Genomic DNA, 17,828 nt, shown 5'->3' on the forward strand with positions numbered 1-17,828 from the left:
TCATTTATTTGAAATATAATTTTTTTGTAACATTATAAATGTCTTTATTGTAACTTTTGATTATACTAATTTAACGCTTCCTTGCTGAATAAAAGTATTGATTTATTCCCCCCTCCCCCCAAAAAAATTCTTACTGACCCCAAAGTTTTGAACGGTAGTGTATAATGTTACAACAGATAAATGCTGTTCTTTTAAACTTTCTATTCATCAATAGATTTTTTTGATGAATAGAAAGATAATAAAATAATATGTAAATATAACATTATATTGTATTATATTTAATGCATCCTAAATAAAAGTAATTATTAAAAAAATATTCTTAACAACCCCAAACTTTTGAAAGGTGTGTTTGCATTTTGAGTAGAGATACAATTTCTGCAGACCCTCTTGTGCTTTACTGAAAGACAGTCTTGGTGTCTCTATACAACCTTAATCCTAAAACTAAAGTTACACATTTTTCAGATGTTCTAATTGTGTCAACAAATGTTTATGCAAAATGGCTGTGGCTGCTGTCAGGTGAATATCATAATCCTTATTACAATTGGACAGGATTATGAGCACACGTAGACGCTTCTTTAAAACGATCTCCAGTAATCCCAAAGGTTTCTCGGCGTCCTGCTGCCAGGTTTCATAGGACAGCTATAACGCAATTTAGAAAAGTGTAATACTTCACTGACAGCTAAGATAAAATGGCTGCAGTGGACAAGGATGTGGCTGAGAAGTTTTTGGACAGTAATCCAACATTTGCCAAGCAGTACTATGACTCCAGGTTCCGGGCGAAGGTCATCTCCGAACTTCTGTCGACCACCAAGAAAACAGAAGTGGACGTCAGCTCTTACCATGACCTGAGCTCTATTGAGGAGTGCGAGATCATTTTCGATATGGTGCGGGACATGCAGGAAAACCTGCAGATGGAGAGGGCCGTGTTCAACCTCATGCGGCATCTCACCTTCATAATGCGAGCCGACCGCATGAGTCTCTTCATGTACCGCCAGAGGAACGGCATAGCTGAACTGGCCACGCGAATCTTCAATGTCCATAAAGATGCCACACTGGAGGAGTGTCTGGTGCCACCGGACAGTGAGATTGTGTACCCGCTGGACACAGGCATTGTGGGCCATGTGGCCACTGTCAAGAAGACCGTCAATATTCCTGATGTCACACAGGTAGGATTATGGAGGCTTGTTTCTGTCACGGAATAAAAAATAAAAAGAGGTATTTGCAACTTTGTATCTTACAATTCTGATTTATTTTTCTCGTAATTGCAAGTTGTTTTTCTCAGATTTGTGACACAAACTTGCAATTCGGAGATAAAACGTCAGAACTGCGATATATAAACTCATAATTCAGGATTGTGAGGAAAAAGTCGCAGATACCTTTTTATTGTTTTATTATGTGGCAGTGTATGGAAACAAGCTTTCATTTAGGAATAGGGTAACTAACCATGCCTAGTTAACTTACACTGTAAAAAAGCGATCAATAAGTTATTACAACATGTGTTTTTACATTGCTTTAACTCATCAAAATAAGCAATTTTCAACTTTTTTTGTTATACAAGATTCAACTCATTTTTAAGTCAGTTTAATGTAATTTTAGTTGAAATGACTTAAACATCCAAGTTGATTGTACTTCAAAATGTAAGGCAGCAACAGTGTATCTCGGTCCTGTGAGTTATTAATATGAGAGTGCAATTCACATTATTACCAGTAGAGAGCAGTGCAACGCTAACATTTTATAGTCATATTTTCATCAGTTATGATCAGACACACCAAAATATAAGTGAATGACTGCGTGACTATTCAAAATTTCATTTTTATTAGCAGAATAAATTATAGTTTTGTCCTTCTTGTTTTTAGTGAATTATGTATGAACCGACTTTTCTGGCATTAAAAGAAAAGAAAAAAATTAAATAGGCCAACAGACATTCCTTATCTCTAAAATAGGATTTTATGCTAATTATAAGGGCCCATTGCTGATAAATTTGAGAAATGTGCAGGAGATGATGTTGCACAGACAGATATGACTGAATGTGTTGTGCAGAGACAGCCATGAAATCTCCCTCTCTCTTTGATTATAAATGACTTTTTTCTTTGGCACACAATGTGCTTCACTGCTTCTCAGACAGCAATATACTTTCCTCCGTACTGCTCATAATCACTTAAAAAAAATGGGGTTTCTCAATCTTTGACAAAGGGGTTATGTGACTGAAATACCAAGTAAGCCTATTTGAAACCCTCAAGGTGGCAACAGCATCCTATCTCAGTTTAAGATGTCTGCCAGACTCAGATGTGCTGATATTTGTAAGCAAGCACGTATGCGAAAAGTGTTGCCCTCTTTTTAAGCGTAACAGATTGGAGAGTGTGTGATTTTTGTAGGCTACATTCTGAGAATCATATTTCTTCAATTTGTATGTGTATGGCAGGCACTGTAGCTCAGTTATTAATATGCAAGGCTAGTGCTGGTGGATTAGAGCAGGTCAGCGCTCTTCCTCAGTTTGTTATGTTACCAGGTCTGGAGGGGATAAAAGTATTTAATCTGAGTTGAATTAGAGCGATCCTGGATTAAATCTAAAGGTCAGTGCCTAACGCCATGTTCCACAAGTCAGCAGAATATCAGTGCTTACATTCAACTCTACATTTAACATTCCCTTTCTATTGTTGATGTGGAACAGAATATAGAGAATTTAATGTTTCAAAGGAACCTGTGTGTTTATTAATATCAGTTATTCAAATATTACTGAGTAATATGATTTAACATAATATACTTACTATAGGAGTAGGGTATGGTTTAGGGTTAGTTGCATGTAATTATGCATGATTTAAAGTGTTACCAAATATTTAAACGCATTTCATTAAATACACTGCAAAAATATTTAAATCAAGATAAAGACAATTGCTTGAGATGCAAAATTACATAAGATATTAAGTAAAATGTAAACATTTTATTTCTGGCTTACAACAAAAACAAATATATGCCCGTAAACAAAACAAAAACGTTTTCCCCTTTGAACTGAGAATTTTTTCTCTGACCACATTGGCAGATATTTTTTCTTGTTTTAAGCTCAAGCTCACTTAATTTTGATACATTTTTTTAGAAAACAAGTATTACTATCAGTCAAATTGCTTCTTAAGTAGTGTTATCTTGATTTAAGGTGTAGATATTTTAATCGGAAACAAAGACAAAAATAGTGAGTAAGGAATTTTGCAGTGTAAAAATATTTGGTAACACTTTACAATAAGGTTCCATTTGTTAACATTAGTTAAATGCTATTAGTTAACATGAACTAACAATAAAAAAATACTTCTAAAGCATTCATTAATTTAAGTTAATGTTAATTTCAAAACGTACTAATACAAAAGTTGTATCTTTTAATATTTAATGGACCTGAGGTTGATTTTTTTTTTTTTTATTAACTAACATTAAAATACTGTAACAAATATATTGTATATTGATTTTTAATTAATGTTAATGCATTTGTATTATTGTAAAGTGTTTTACCATTTTTCTAGGCATCGTAACTGTAGCAATAAATCCTCCAAACTTTTATTCAATGGTAAATTAAATTATTTAATTGTGTGCATCAGTGACGTTTTAGCTTAACACTGTTTTAACGTTAACATTCTCACCATGAATAAATGTGCTTCCCTCTCCAGGACAGCCACTTCAGTGACTTTGTAGACACCCTGACAGATTACCAGACCAAGAATGTGCTCGCGACTCCCATTATGAACGGCAAAGACATGGTGGCCGTCATGATGGCGATCAACAAGATCGGTGCTCCACATTTCACTGCTCAGGATGAAGAGGTAGTATTCACTCATATCATCCTTTGTAATACTTGTGAGTACAGCGCTTTGGGTTTAGACTCAACAATTAGTCTCTGTGAGGATGCCAATTTGAAATGTAAACAATGCAGAAAATAATAATTATATGCATTGTTCTCGCCACACATATTTTTAATCTCAATCTCAAAAGTTATGACAACAGGTTTTTTTTACATTGCTTTAACTCATCAAAATAAGTTAAGCAAGATTCAGCTCATTTTTGAGCTGAAGATTAATGTAATTTAACTTTTCGATTAATATTAATACAGTGAAAGCACTTTGATTAAACTGACTTCTACAGAACAGATTAAATGCTCTATTGAAGTAAATCAAACTCTGTCTTGTAGACACTGAAGAAATATCTCAACTTTGCCAATCTTGTGCTTCGAGTGTTTCACCTGAGCTACCTGCACAACTGTGAAACCAGAAGGGGACAGGTAGGATTTCTTCAAGACATTAACCATTAACGAGACTTCAAGACATTTACCAATAAACACTGCCACTTAAAGTCTTTTGTCATTTTCCCTCATATCTTCATTGAAGGTGTTGCTCTGGTCTGCCAGCAAAGTGTTTGAGGAGTTGACTGACATTGAGAGACAGTTCCACAAGGCCCTCTATACAGTCCGAGCCTTCCTCAACTGTGACCGCTACTCTGTGGGCCTCCTCGACATGACCAAAACTAAAGTGATTGTTTATCTATCTATCTATCTATCTATCTATCTATCTATCTATCTATCTATCTATCTATCTATCTATCTATCTATCTATCTATCTATCTATCTATTTATAATTTGAACTATCCATGCTAAATAGTTTGGGTCACACTTTAGTGTACATGCATAAAAAAAATGGGTACATCACTTTTGCTGCTATTGATGTGGGATACGGGTAAGGTTAGGGTCAGGTTTGGTGGTATGGGTAGGTTTAAGGGTGGGGTATGGTAAGGGTCAACAGGTTACACTATATTTTAAGGTGTCATTGTTACAGTATAATTATATATTTAAGTACTGAGTAATATTAAGCAACTACATGTACTTACTGTAGGGTTGGGATAGGATTTTTATTTGGTTGAGGGTTAGTTGCATGTAATTATGCATAATTTACTGTTATTACTATGGTAAGTACATGTAACATATGTAACAAGGACACTGTAAAGTGAAGTGTTACCTAATTACATGCCGGTATTTCTTTAAAATATAAGTACAATGTAAAAACATCTATTCGCAATAAGTGCATTGTATCAAATTATTAATTATTTTGGCTTGACAAACCTAACTTGGGCCAGACTTTCAGACTGTTCTGATTTGGTGTGTCTTTTCGAACTGATCTGATTTACGATTATGTTAAACGGATGATCAAAACTACAGAAAGTTTCATAGACTTTCATTGAGGGGGTCAAAACTTTAATACAGTAACTCTAATAGAGTATTTAAGCTTCACCCACTACATATCTTTCACTAGCAACTAGCTTAGGACATGCTAGCAAAATGCTAAATCATGCTAGCAACATTCTAAATCATACAAGCAACATACTAATTCATGTTAACACATTAAACATGCTAACAACATGCTAATTAGTGCTAGCAATGTGGTAAAACACGTCAGCAACATGTTAAATAATGCTAACTGTGCTAAAACATGACAGCAAACATTCTAATTCAAGTTAACAATGTGTTAACACAGGCCAGCAACATAATAAGAAAAGTTATCAATGTGTTGAAACCTGTTAATTCATGCTAGCAAAACGTTAATTCATGTTAGCACTGTGCTAAATCATGTTACCAATATGGTAAAACATGCTATCAACATCCTAATTCATGTTAGCAATGTGGTAAGACATTTTAGCAACATGCTAATTCATGTTAGAAAAGTGTTAAATCATGTTAGTAATGTGGTAAAACATGTTATGTGGTAAAACAGCAATGTGTTCAAACATACTAATTCATGTTAGTGACATGCTATAAGGTAAAATAGCAATGTGTTAAACATACTAATTCATGTTAGCGACATGTTAAAACGTTATCAATGTGTTAAAACATGTTAGCAACATGCTAATTCATTCACGCAAAGTGCTAAAACATGTTAGCAACATGCTAATTCATGTTAGCAACATGTTAAATCATGCTAGCCACAGTAAAACCTTCAAACTTGGAGCTTTTCGAAGTTAGTGTAAACTTTCAGACCTGGCTTTGTCAAGCCAACATCAAAGTTTGTCTTCTAACTTTACTCATCTAGTTTACATGTTACTACATCGTAGTTAAAGACACTTAAAATAAAGTGGGACTGTAAATTGTAGTTTTTATTCGCATGTATATTTGTCAGTTGAAGCATTTTGAAATATTTTTTTATTTTTGTTATTTCTTTTGCCTGTAGGAGTTCTTTGATCTTTGGCCCGTACTAATGGGAGAGGTGCCCCCATATAGTGGACCAAAGACACCTGATGGCAGAGTGAGTGATACACATTGCATAAATAGGAAATATGTATTTAGTTAATCATGTCAGAGAAACAAAATTTCCCTGAATGAATCCTTATGAGTTCTTACTTGCTGTCACGTCTGTTGTGTTTGACTTACGCTATTAATTATGCTTCAGGAAGTGATTTTCTACAAAGTGATTGATTACATATTGCATGGAAAGGAGGACATCAAAGTAATTCCGTAAGTTAATTCATTTTTATTGTCTGTTAAATTTTACTGTGCGCTACCACTTGGCATTTAATTAAGCCCACATGCTTTATCATGCATCATTCTACATTACATGCATTGTAAATGTTGTACCTTATAAACATATTAAGAAATGGCAAGATGCAAGCTGGCCAGATAGTTATGGGCCAAACTTGCCCTCCTGTGGAGCCAGATCTGAGCAATAATGATTTTATTATTTTAAAACTCAGTTATGTTTTTAGCACTATTAACCATTCAACCATTATTATTATGTTAAGAAAAAATTAATTATTACTTAAATTCAGTAAGGATGCATTAAATTGGTCAAAAGTGACACTAAAGACATTTATAATGTTACAAAAGTTTTATTTTTCAAATAAATTCTGTTTCTGCATTTCATCAAAGAATCCTGTAAAAAAAAAAAGTGTCACACAAAAGTATTTAGCAGCAACTGTTTTCAACATTGATAATAAGAAATGTTTCTTGAGCAGCAAATCAACATTTTAAAATATATTCAAATAGAAAACACTTATTTTAAATTGTAATAATATTTTACAATATTATTATGAAATAAATGCAGTCTTGGTGAGCATGAGACTTCTTTCAAAAACATTAAAAAATCTTACAGACCCTAAACTTTTGAACAGCAGTGTATATTTTTGATTTCTCTAGACCACCTAGAAAATAAAATATGTTTATTATAGGAAAGTTCTGTATTGTTCTTGTCAGACGCATATTCGTTGTCGTTACAGTAACCCTACTCCTGACCACTGGGCATTAGTAAGTGGGCTTCCCACCTACGTTGCAGAGAACGGCCTGGTGAGAGTCCAGACCTCCATCCTCCTCCACTGACGCCACAGTAGTCAGACAATTTGAAAGCTATTATGGTTTATAATGCTCCTGTCATGTGCACAGTGAGGGGGAATAGAATGTGCTCCCACACTGAAATGATGGATAATTGTAATTTTGTGAACAGTAATTAATCAGCAAGCAATACCCCTTCTCAGTGAGCGTGACTGCTGCTTTCCCTTCACTCTGTCTTACAGATTTGTAATATCATGAACGCTGCTCAAGACGAGACCTTTGACTTTCAAGTGAGATCACCTTAACTTATGCTTCCTACATAATCAATTCAATTACATGAACAGTCTTCCAAAAGCTGTATATCTTACCTTTTTTTTATATCTACTAAACTAAATATGTTCCTGAAATATTATTGAATTGAATTATTTTTGTCCTGCCAGAAAGAACCTCTGGATGACTCTGGATGGACAATAAAGAATGTGCTCTCTTTGCCCATCGTGAACAAGAAAGAGGAAATCGTTGGCGTGGCCACATTCTATAACAGGAAAGATGGAAAGCCTTTTGACGAACAGGATGAAACACTAATGGAGGTATTTGAGGCCACAGTATAGACCAGTAGTGTGTCATAGCTAAATATACAATAATGGATGAATCAGCAGACTCTGCATTATTTATCCATAGTGTGTTTTGCCCCTTGAAAGCTAAACCAAAGACTTAATGTCTCTTTGAGCTACAGTCCACAGAAAGGACTGTATTTTTTTCTTATTTGTGGGCATGTGACTTTTTTTGTAGTCTTCAGATTCATTTCTGTCTGATCTGTCTAATATTTTTAATCTTCTTGTCAGATTTCTGTCAGATTCATACTTTATCTCAATGTAAATCTGAAATGAAATTGTGAATCTAAACCCGAATCTGAATTTGAATCGGAATCTCAACCTTCAGTAAATATGATATCATCGCCTCCAGAGATTTGCGTTTTTGTTGTTTACACGGAGACCGTTTTCAAAAACTTGCACTTTGAAACCCGTTTTCAAAACTTTGCGTTTTCAGGCACCCAAAACGCTGTTGTCATGTAAACGAACGGCCAAAATGCATAAAAAGTTTTACGTTTTTAGTTGAAAACGGTGTCGTGTAAACAGCCCCTAAACCTGAATCTGAAACTGAATCTCAACCTACGGTAAAATTGACCCTGAATATAAATGTAAATGTAAATCTAAACCTGAATGTAAATCTGAACCTGAATCTCAACCTAAACACATGAACCTGAATAAAAATGTGAATCTAAACCTAAATCTGAATGTGAACCTGAACCTGAACCTCAACCTAAACCTACAGTAAATATGAACCTGAATGTAAATGTGAGCCTGAATGTAAATGTAAATCTAAACCTGAATCTGAATGTGAACCTGAATCTCAACCTACAATAAATGTGAATCTGAATGGTAAAGTGAATCTAAACCTGAATCTCAACCTATGGTAAATATGAACCTGAATGTAAATGTGAATCTAAACCTGAATATGAGTCTGAACCTGAATCTCAACCTACAGTAAATGTGAATCTGAAAGAATTTTTTTATCTAAACCTGAATCTCAACCTACGGTAAATATGAACCTGAATGTAAATGTGAATCTAAACCTGAATGTGAGCCTGAATGTAAATGTAATCAGTCTGTGTCTATTTCAGTCACTCACTCAGTTCCTGGGCTGGTCAGTGCTGAATACAGACACTTATGACAGGATGAACAAGCTGGAAAATCGCAAGGACATCTTTCAGGACATGGTCATGTACCATGTCAAGTGCAGAAAGGATGAGATTCAGAATATCTTGGTGGGTTTCTCCAACTTGACAGGGCCTATTCCCTAGTATGCACTAATTAAAATAAATTACAGTACATTGGTAATGCTGGTAATAGTAGTACATCATATTTGTACAGTATGAATTAACTTGATCATGTGGAGGAGCAGTGCTGTCATATATGACACTATGATTGATTGTCTGATTAAAAGGGGTTGTATGAGCATAAAATAATCATCTTGGAATATCAGCAGTGTGAAACTGACTGTGTTTTTTTGTGTGTGTGTTCAGAACACACGTGAGTTGTACGGGAAAGAGCCTGATGAATGTGAAGAGGGCGAGCTGGAGGATATTCTGGTAAAACACAAAAAATCATTCTTGGTTTAAAGACTCGTTGTTTTATAGAAGTGTGTCTTCATGCTGTTGTTCTCTACAGGCTGACACACTGCTAGACTCAAAGGAGTCAGAGATCTTTGAGTTTCACTTCTGTGACTTCGAGTTCACTGAGCTGGACCTAGTGAAGTGTGGCATCAAGATGTACTATGAGCTGGGTGTTGTAGACAAGTTCCATATTCCACGTGAGGTGAGTGGTGATGCCAGGTAACCTATTAAAGTTAGAATAAAATCATAAAAAAGCTGTCATAAATCCCAAAAGGTAAAATGTTTAACAAATTTATTGGGTTGTTTCATATATTAAGCATTACAACATAACACTAGCTACATTTAATACATATTAATATTACTAGGGATGTGCACAAGTACTCTGAAGGAAAACACCAATGATCGATAATGTAAAAAAATATCGGTCATGATTTTGCACTTTGAAATTTGAAACTCAGTAACAACTCTGAGGCACAAATGAATGCAACAGATCACTCCATTTAAGAACCTTCTCTTTAAGTAATATATGGCACAAAATGACACAGAGTGCGGAACTCCCATCAAGCTAGTCACAATGAAAATAATGTGGCAGCTTGTTATGTTTTTACATTAATCTGCAGGCAGCACAAAAAGATGGCCTTTGAGGTGTTTTTAATTTATTTGATCACAGTCTTCAGAAAGAACCACCATATAGTCAGATAACTCTACTGATAAGTAGATATGAAATATTTGAGAACGTCTAAGAAATATTTCAAGAATTATTATTTAGGAAGATTTTCATGAATCAAGCCCCTGGTCTCTAAATATTGCTTGGGTACCAATTTTTGCCCATTTTATAATTTGCAAAACGAGATATAATTTATGTCTACAACACAAATGGTGCAAATGGTAAGTTTAATATTTAAAGTTATCATCATTGTCTTATGTATGTACACCCTAGCGAGTACCCAACTATTGCTGCTACAAGTCATTAAAGAGATACTGAGGTCTAAGACACTTTATTGCACATTGTAAATACAATATTTCCAGTGCCTTGTAAGACTGAAAGCTGACATTGCTTTATCTCTCTAGACCCTGGTGCGCTTTGTGTACTCAGTCAGTAAAGGTTACAGGAAGATCACCTACCACAACTGGAGGCATGGCTTCAACGTTGGCCAGACCATGTTTACACTGCTCATGGTAAGAGAAAACTCTCTCAGAATATTTTTTTTTAGTTCTAGACCTAATTAAGAGGGCCCTAAAAATCTCATCTCAGTCCCCTTAAAATCTGTGCTTGCCTAAGTTACAAGTGTTCATCTTGCTAGAGAAACCCTACTTTCCTTAACAAACAAACCAGACCTGTTACCCTTGTAACTAAGCATTTGATAAATTTGCCTCTCTGTTTGGTGGGTGCTAGAGTCGTGGGCCTTTTTTGTAGGTAATATGTTTAATGATACGGCCAACCTCCAACGCATATCCTCTGAAATGGCAGACCCTTCTAATTAATCATCCAAGTGTAAACCTGCTCCTGGTAAAGTCATGTGTAATCACAGTGAACTGTCCGTACATCAGGGAGGACGGAATATTGGAACGCTGGAAGAAATGCAGGCCAGGCTTTTTCTTCACCGAGCCTAATGAGCCCTCACTAGTCAGCGTCTTGCTCTACAAGGCTCCTCCTTCAAGCCCATTAAACCGGTTCTCATGTTTCTCAGACAGGTGACCTGAAGCGCTACTTTACGGACCTGGAGGCGATGGCGATGGTGACCGCTGGGCTCTGTCATGATATTGACCATCGCGGCACTAACAATCTCTACCAGATGAAGTATGTACTCATAACTGTCAACGTACCACTGCTCTTATCAAAGAAAACTGTGAATGTATAACAATATTTAGAAATACTGTTTGAAGACTTTCTCTCTTTTAAATCATCGTTTTTTTTTTTTTTTGAGAGGACACCTGTGAAAGTCATGGGTCACATGGTTATCAATGCAGGATAAGACATGTCTACATTTAAAAAGACGGTCACACTTTAGATTATGGTCCAATTCTCACTATTAACTACAACTTTTGCCTCAATAAACTACTAATTACTGCTTATTAGTAGTTAGTAAGGTAGTTGTTAAAGCTGCAGTCCGTAACTTTTGGCGCTCGACCAGTTAATAAACAGCTAATGTACTCAAATTATGTACTCAAAAATTTTGAACATTTTTAACACAATAAAGTTGCAGACTGCAGCTTTAAGTTAAGGTATTGGGTAGGAATTGTGTAGGATTAAGGGATGTAGAATATATATTTCATGTATGTCAAAAGGCAACATTTAGATTTGATTGATTTTAATCATGCTAAACTTTGCAAGCTGAAATCTTAGATTGCATTATGCTTATTTACATTCAATTTGATTGAAAGTCTGTGACCTCCTGGGTCTTGAGAATCATTTTCTGTGATGATTTTGCCAGGTCTGGGAATCCACTGGCAAAGCTGCATGGTTCCTCTATTCTGGAGAGGCACCATCTGGACTTTGGAAAAACTCTACTTAGAGATGACGTAATGCTGAAAATTTGTTATATTTCTAGACATTTTTCAGAAGGCTTCAGGCATCATTACAATTTTGAACTCTGCAGACCATTGAGAATGTACATCTAGTTGATAAGCCCCATAAATAACTGCCTCCTCACTTACAGCCAGCAGTTTCCTCACTGAAATAATTTGTTTTCCAAGGCCTTAAATATCTACCAGAATCTGAACCGAAGACAGCACGAACTCGTCATCCATTTGATGGACATAGCTATCATCGCTACAGACTTGGCCTTGTATTTCAAGTAAGAAATTTATATTTCAGCCCTGTGGGATATACTTTGTAAATTATTTATTTTGAGTTAAGCCCCGTTCACACCAAGGACTATAACTATAATGATAAAGATATAGTTCCAAAAATCATTCTAAATATAAAAGAATAGCAGAGTCCACACAACACATAACAACAACAGCTCCGAGAAACAATATTGTTGGAATCATTTTCAGAAAGATTGATGTATGGTAAAAACATTGACAGCTAATCAGAATCCATCCTGCTTTAACCCTTAAATGCATCAATGTTTTGCCAATCATTATTATATATTCGGGTCTTTAGCGACCCGAATAAAAATAAAACTCTCCTGATATTAGAATAAGAATTACAGAAGAATAAAATAAAGCATATTTTGTTACGTTTTGGAGTATGGAAGGGTTCAGTTTGAGCAGATGTTTTTATACCATCTACATTCAGCATCTGGCTCATATTCGTCATCTTAAACATATTTATTCTTTTATTTTCTGCCTGCGGTAACTATGAGTGAAACGGCACTTCATCAGACATTTCCACCTTGTGAAATAAAGGTGAATTCCACTTATTCAGTCATCAAAGATTCAATTGTTGTTGTGCAGAAAAAAATATACTTACACTGTTACAAACCTCGGGTCGTTAGCGACCCTATAAAATTATGTACAAATGTATGGGAAAACAGGCATTCTTTTATAAAAAAAAATAAATTCTTGCTTTATGGTTTATAATGAATTTATTGAGGAATACTAAGAAGGTTGATGTCTAACTTTAAAAAATGAATGAGGAGGATGGTAGTGAATGACGTCCCGGGTCACTAAAGACCCGAGATATGCGTTTGAGGCTTAAAGAGCTTGAGCATTTAAAGTGCTAGACGCCATAACTGCAGCCTGCGCTTAGAATAAACAGAACGATATTGTGTGTTGGTGTGGACACCAATATAGTTATTTGATGTGAACGGGCCTTTAGTCTTGCAGCTAGAGGCTGTCAGAGCTGCATATGCATGATTAACATGAATTTAATCATGATGCGCCTCCACAGGAAAAGGACCATGTTTCAAAAGATTGTGGATCAGTCCAAGACCTACGAGAGCTGGGACACTTGGACCAAATACATGATGTTAGAAACAACTCGGAAAGAGATTGTCATGTAAGTGCTGTGAGAAAATAATGGGTTACAAATCTTATATCAACCATAATATCTGTTTGGCAAATAAGCTGATTTATATACTTGCAAAAGAAAATATGCAGCAGCTTGAATTTGGTGCCATTTAGGGTTCATAAATATGAATTCACAGCATGGTATTTTGGTTTTCCTCACCGCAGGGCTATGATGATGACTGCCTGTGATTTGTCAGCCATTGCCAAGCCATGGGAGATTCAGAGCAAGGTTAGATATTCCTAATGCATAATGCAATGTCACATGCAAGGCCTGATACTACAGCAATGTATTCAAACATCTAGGGCAGCCAAGGGTGTGACTGCATAAGAAAATAAAATTGCTGGGCTCTCAGCCGGCATAATGAGTCTGAAACCCTATTCATATGATAATGTATCCATGGATGGGTTGTTTACATTCATTGTTTAACACTCATTATTATATGCAATTCGCAGCAGACGGCACTGTAGATAATCTCACATGCGTGAGATTATATTGAGCTGTATGTCATGCTTAAAAAAAAAAAAAAAAAATGAATATTGCTTCTTTAAGATGTTTTTTTCTGGTAATGCTATTACTATATTCATGAAGTAGATCCAAGAACAATGATGATAGATCTAGATTTCATAGTTGCAAATGGGACATGTGCCAGGTCTGTTTCAGTGGACATTGTTATGGAGCGATTTCTGCTTCTTCTTTAAGTCATTAATGGTCTCCAATGCACAGTTAATATATTTTACACATAAAGTCCATATTTGCTTCTCTCCAAATGCATCTACAAATCTAAGCTTAATATTGACTGTGGCTACTTGCTCTCTGTCCTGCAGGTGGCGCTGTCTGTTGCTGCAGAATTCTGGGAGCAGGGTGACCTGGAGAGGACAGTGCTGGAGCAGCAGCCCATTGTGAGATAGCGCCTGGAATGAAGGGGTGGGAGGAGTTGGGGGGGCTGAGAGAAAAGGAATAAGAATGAAAAGTTCCCATGGGTCATGTCGTGATGTACTGCCTATTATGCGGTGCAGTGAATCAGAAAGAGCGGTCACAAAGGCCCAGTCAAACAGACTGCTTCCAAACTCCCCATTTTCTTTAGCTGTGATTGGAAATGCAGGAATATAATGTCAACTTTGGAAAAAGTGCCACTGAACTTTCTGCTTTAGTCGAATGGATCTTCACCAGCGCTATGTATTCAGTTTACATCAATATGTTGTGGGGTTTCATTTTGATACAAATTAAGCACACGTTGTTTCTTCTACAGCCCATGATGGACCGGAACAAAGCGGATGATCTTCCCAAACTGCAGTGTGGTTTCATTGATTTCGTCTGTGCTTTCGTTTACAAGGTGAGGTCCTCCATTTCGATTAGTAAACAAAACAACATATGTGAATTCATTGATCTACACTTCTAAATGTTCACAGGATCCAGACGAGAGTCCATCAGGAAGCAGATACATAATCATCAGCATAAATGCACAGTGATGGTCTTGATCAGATGTCTGTATACTTGACTTTTATTGACTCTGAACGTCAGAATGCAGGCCTGCTGGAATTAGAGAGTGTGAAGTAAAGAGTCACAGAAGTAGGGGTGGGGGGAAATTGCTTTACATATGAATCGTGATTCTATCTTCTACCGATTCAAATCCTTTACAAATTTCAATGTTATTTAATAACAAAAATAAGTCTTGACTGCATTTTTTTCAGTGTGATGTAGCTTATTTGAATGCAGTTAGAATGTCTTCTAATCTTTTTGATTAAAAATCAGAGAGATTTCTGTCCCTCCATTGACAGTTGCGCAACTACTACTTTGATGCTTCAAAAAATTCATAAAGAAATTGTAAAACTACTTAAATTGAGTGGTTTAGTCCACATTTTCTGGAGAGACTAAAATTGAGTTTAGGATTTTATTCACATATAAACATTCATCAACTCACACATTAGTTGTGGTAAACGGAAGCTCAAATATGTACGCTTGACGTGCGAGAACCAATGAGGTTCATTCATGTGGTACGCAGCACGTTTGAGCTTCCTCAAGAACCAATGAGGATCATTCTCGTGTTACGCAGCATGTTTGAGCTTCATCAAGAACCAATGAGGATCATTCTCGTGTTACGCAGCACGTTTGAGCTTCCTCAAGAACCAATGAGGATCATTCTCGTGTTACGCAGCACGTTTGAGCTTCCGCAAGAACCAATGAGGATCATTCTCGTGTTACACAGCACGTTTGAGCTTCCTCATGAACCAATGAGGATCATTCTCGTGTTACGCATCACGTTTGAGCTTCCTCAAGAACCAATGAGGATCATTCTCGTGTTACGCAGCACGTTTGAGCTTCCTCATGAACCAATGAGGATCATTCTCGTGTTACGCATCACGTTTGAGCTTCCTCAAGAACCAATGAGGATCATTCTCATGTTACGCAGCACGTTTGAGCTTCCTCAAGAACCAATGAGGATCATTCGCGTGTTACGCAGCACGTTTGAGCATCCTCAAGAACCAATGAGGATCATTCTCGTGTTACGCAGCACGTTTGAGCTTCCGCAAGAACCAATGAGGATCATTCTCGTGTTACGCAGCACGTTTGAGCTTCCTCAAGAACCAATGAGGATCATTCTCGTGTTACGCAGCACGTTTGAGCATCCCCAAGAACCAATGAGGATCATTCTCGTGTTACGCAGCACGTTTGAGCATCCCCAAGAACCAATGAGGTTCATTCTCGTGTTACGCAGCACGTTTGAGCTTCTGCAAGAACCAATGAGGATCATTCTCGTGTTACGCAGCACGTTTGAGCATCCTCAAGAACCAATGAGGTTCATTCTCGTGTTACGCAGCACGTTTGAGCTTCTGCAAGAACCAATGAGGATCATTCTCGTGTTACGCAGCACGTTTGAGCATTCCCAAGAACCAATGAGGTTCATTCTCGTGTTACGCAGCACGTTTGAGCATCCTCAAGAACCAATGAGGTTCATTCTCGTGTTACGCAGCACGTTTGAGCATCCTCAAGAACCAATGAGGTTCATTCTCGTGTTACGCAGCACGTTTGAGCTTCAGCAAGAACCAATGAGCTTCCACAATTACTGTTTTCACAAGCTTTTATGATATGGTTAGCTAGAATAACAAGATCTTGAATGATGTAGAAGTTTCTTTATTAATCAACAATTTTACCCACCTCCAATACTCCCCCCTTTACTCATGTCCCATCCCTCTTGCAGGAGTTCTCTCGCTTCCATGTGCAGATCACGCCCATGCTAGATCGTCTGCTGAACAACAGGAAGGAGTGGAACGCTCTGAAGGAAATACACGAGGCCAAGTTAGCAAAGCTGGAAGAGGCCAAGAAAGCTAAAGAGGAAGCAGATGCTGCCGCAGCAGCTGCCAGACAAGGTAAATAGTGACTCACATAGTGTCTCAATGTTTCTTAATTGTCATTTTGGAATGAACTATTCCTTTTTGCTCATTTACATGTTCTTTCAAACCTGTATTATTTTGGTCCTTCTGTGGAACACAAAATAAGATGTTTTAAAGAATGTTTACACTGATCTTTTACATAAAGTGAGCGCAAAATGACGCAATAGAATCAGAAAAGTCGATGCGTCTAGTGCGGAATACAAGATTTTTAGTGAATAAAGACTTTCATTTCAGTGTTTTTCCCCCCACAAAGCTATCATATGACTTTATATGGACTACTTTTTTGGTGCTTTTTTGTCTTTTTGCATTCAATGTAAGGAAAAAGCAACATGAACATTCTTCCAAATTTCTCATTTTGTGTTCCACAGAAGAAAAAACCTTTTTATGGGTTTGAAACAACTTAAGGGTTTTAAAATATTTTTTACAAACAACTGACAATTGTAATTTTTCTGCTTTTCCATATCCACATTCTCTCCTCACAGCAAGCGCGGGCCAATCCTCATCTGAGTCCAAGACCTGTGTAATTTCCTAGACGTCAAACTGCGCAAAAACAGACAATAAGAATGTATGACAATGTACCCATAATTTGGGTCACTTTTATAATTTCTCTCTGCAGGATATTCCTTTGTCAATTATTTACACTAGTCTTGAGCTTAAAAGTAAAGAATACCCTTTTAATGTGTTTAAGTAACAGACTATTGCAACATTTCCCACACCAGGTTTATGTCATCAACGGATAGTTTTCTTAAAGCTATAATTATCAAACTTTAGTGAATATTGGCTGAAACTGTACAGAATAGAATTCTTACATACTAAATAACATCTTAGAGAGCACAGTATGAATACACTTTGAAAGTCCACATGAACAATTATTATTATTTTTTTTTATTATTATAACTATTTATATGTAGAAATGTATAAATAAAAGTGAGGAATTGTAGAGCCTAGCCTCGTCTTTTTAAAGCTTTGTAACTGTGTTGCTGTGCAAAATAAGACTTCTGCCCCTAGGAT

At 36.4% G+C, this 17,828-nt stretch overlaps 1 protein-coding gene across 1 annotated transcript; it reads left to right on the plus strand.

Moving 5' to 3' along the window:
* The first annotated feature begins 586 nt into the window (after positions 1 to 586).
* Positions 587 to 17,757, plus strand: pde6a (phosphodiesterase 6A, cGMP-specific, rod, alpha). The gene is made up of 22 exons (XM_084133348.1): positions 587 to 1,166; positions 3,654 to 3,806; positions 4,172 to 4,261; positions 4,368 to 4,508; positions 6,198 to 6,272; positions 6,417 to 6,481; positions 7,240 to 7,306; positions 7,534 to 7,581; positions 7,732 to 7,881; positions 8,976 to 9,119; positions 9,378 to 9,443; positions 9,523 to 9,669; positions 10,539 to 10,646; positions 11,159 to 11,268; positions 11,903 to 11,990; positions 12,165 to 12,265; positions 13,306 to 13,413; positions 13,590 to 13,653; positions 14,250 to 14,324; positions 14,675 to 14,758; positions 16,625 to 16,793; positions 17,300 to 17,757. Exons 1-22 carry the CDS (start codon positions 690 to 692, stop codon positions 17,347 to 17,349), a joined length of 2,580 nt encoding a protein of 859 aa, XP_083989474.1. The 5' UTR covers positions 587 to 689; the 3' UTR covers positions 17,350 to 17,757.
* Positions 17,758 to 17,828: the final 71 nt, after the last annotated feature.

This window comes from Abramis brama (genome assembly GCF_963993115.1).
Source record: "Abramis brama genome assembly, chromosome: 13".
NCBI lineage: Eukaryota > Metazoa > Chordata > Actinopteri > Cypriniformes > Leuciscidae > Abramis > Abramis brama.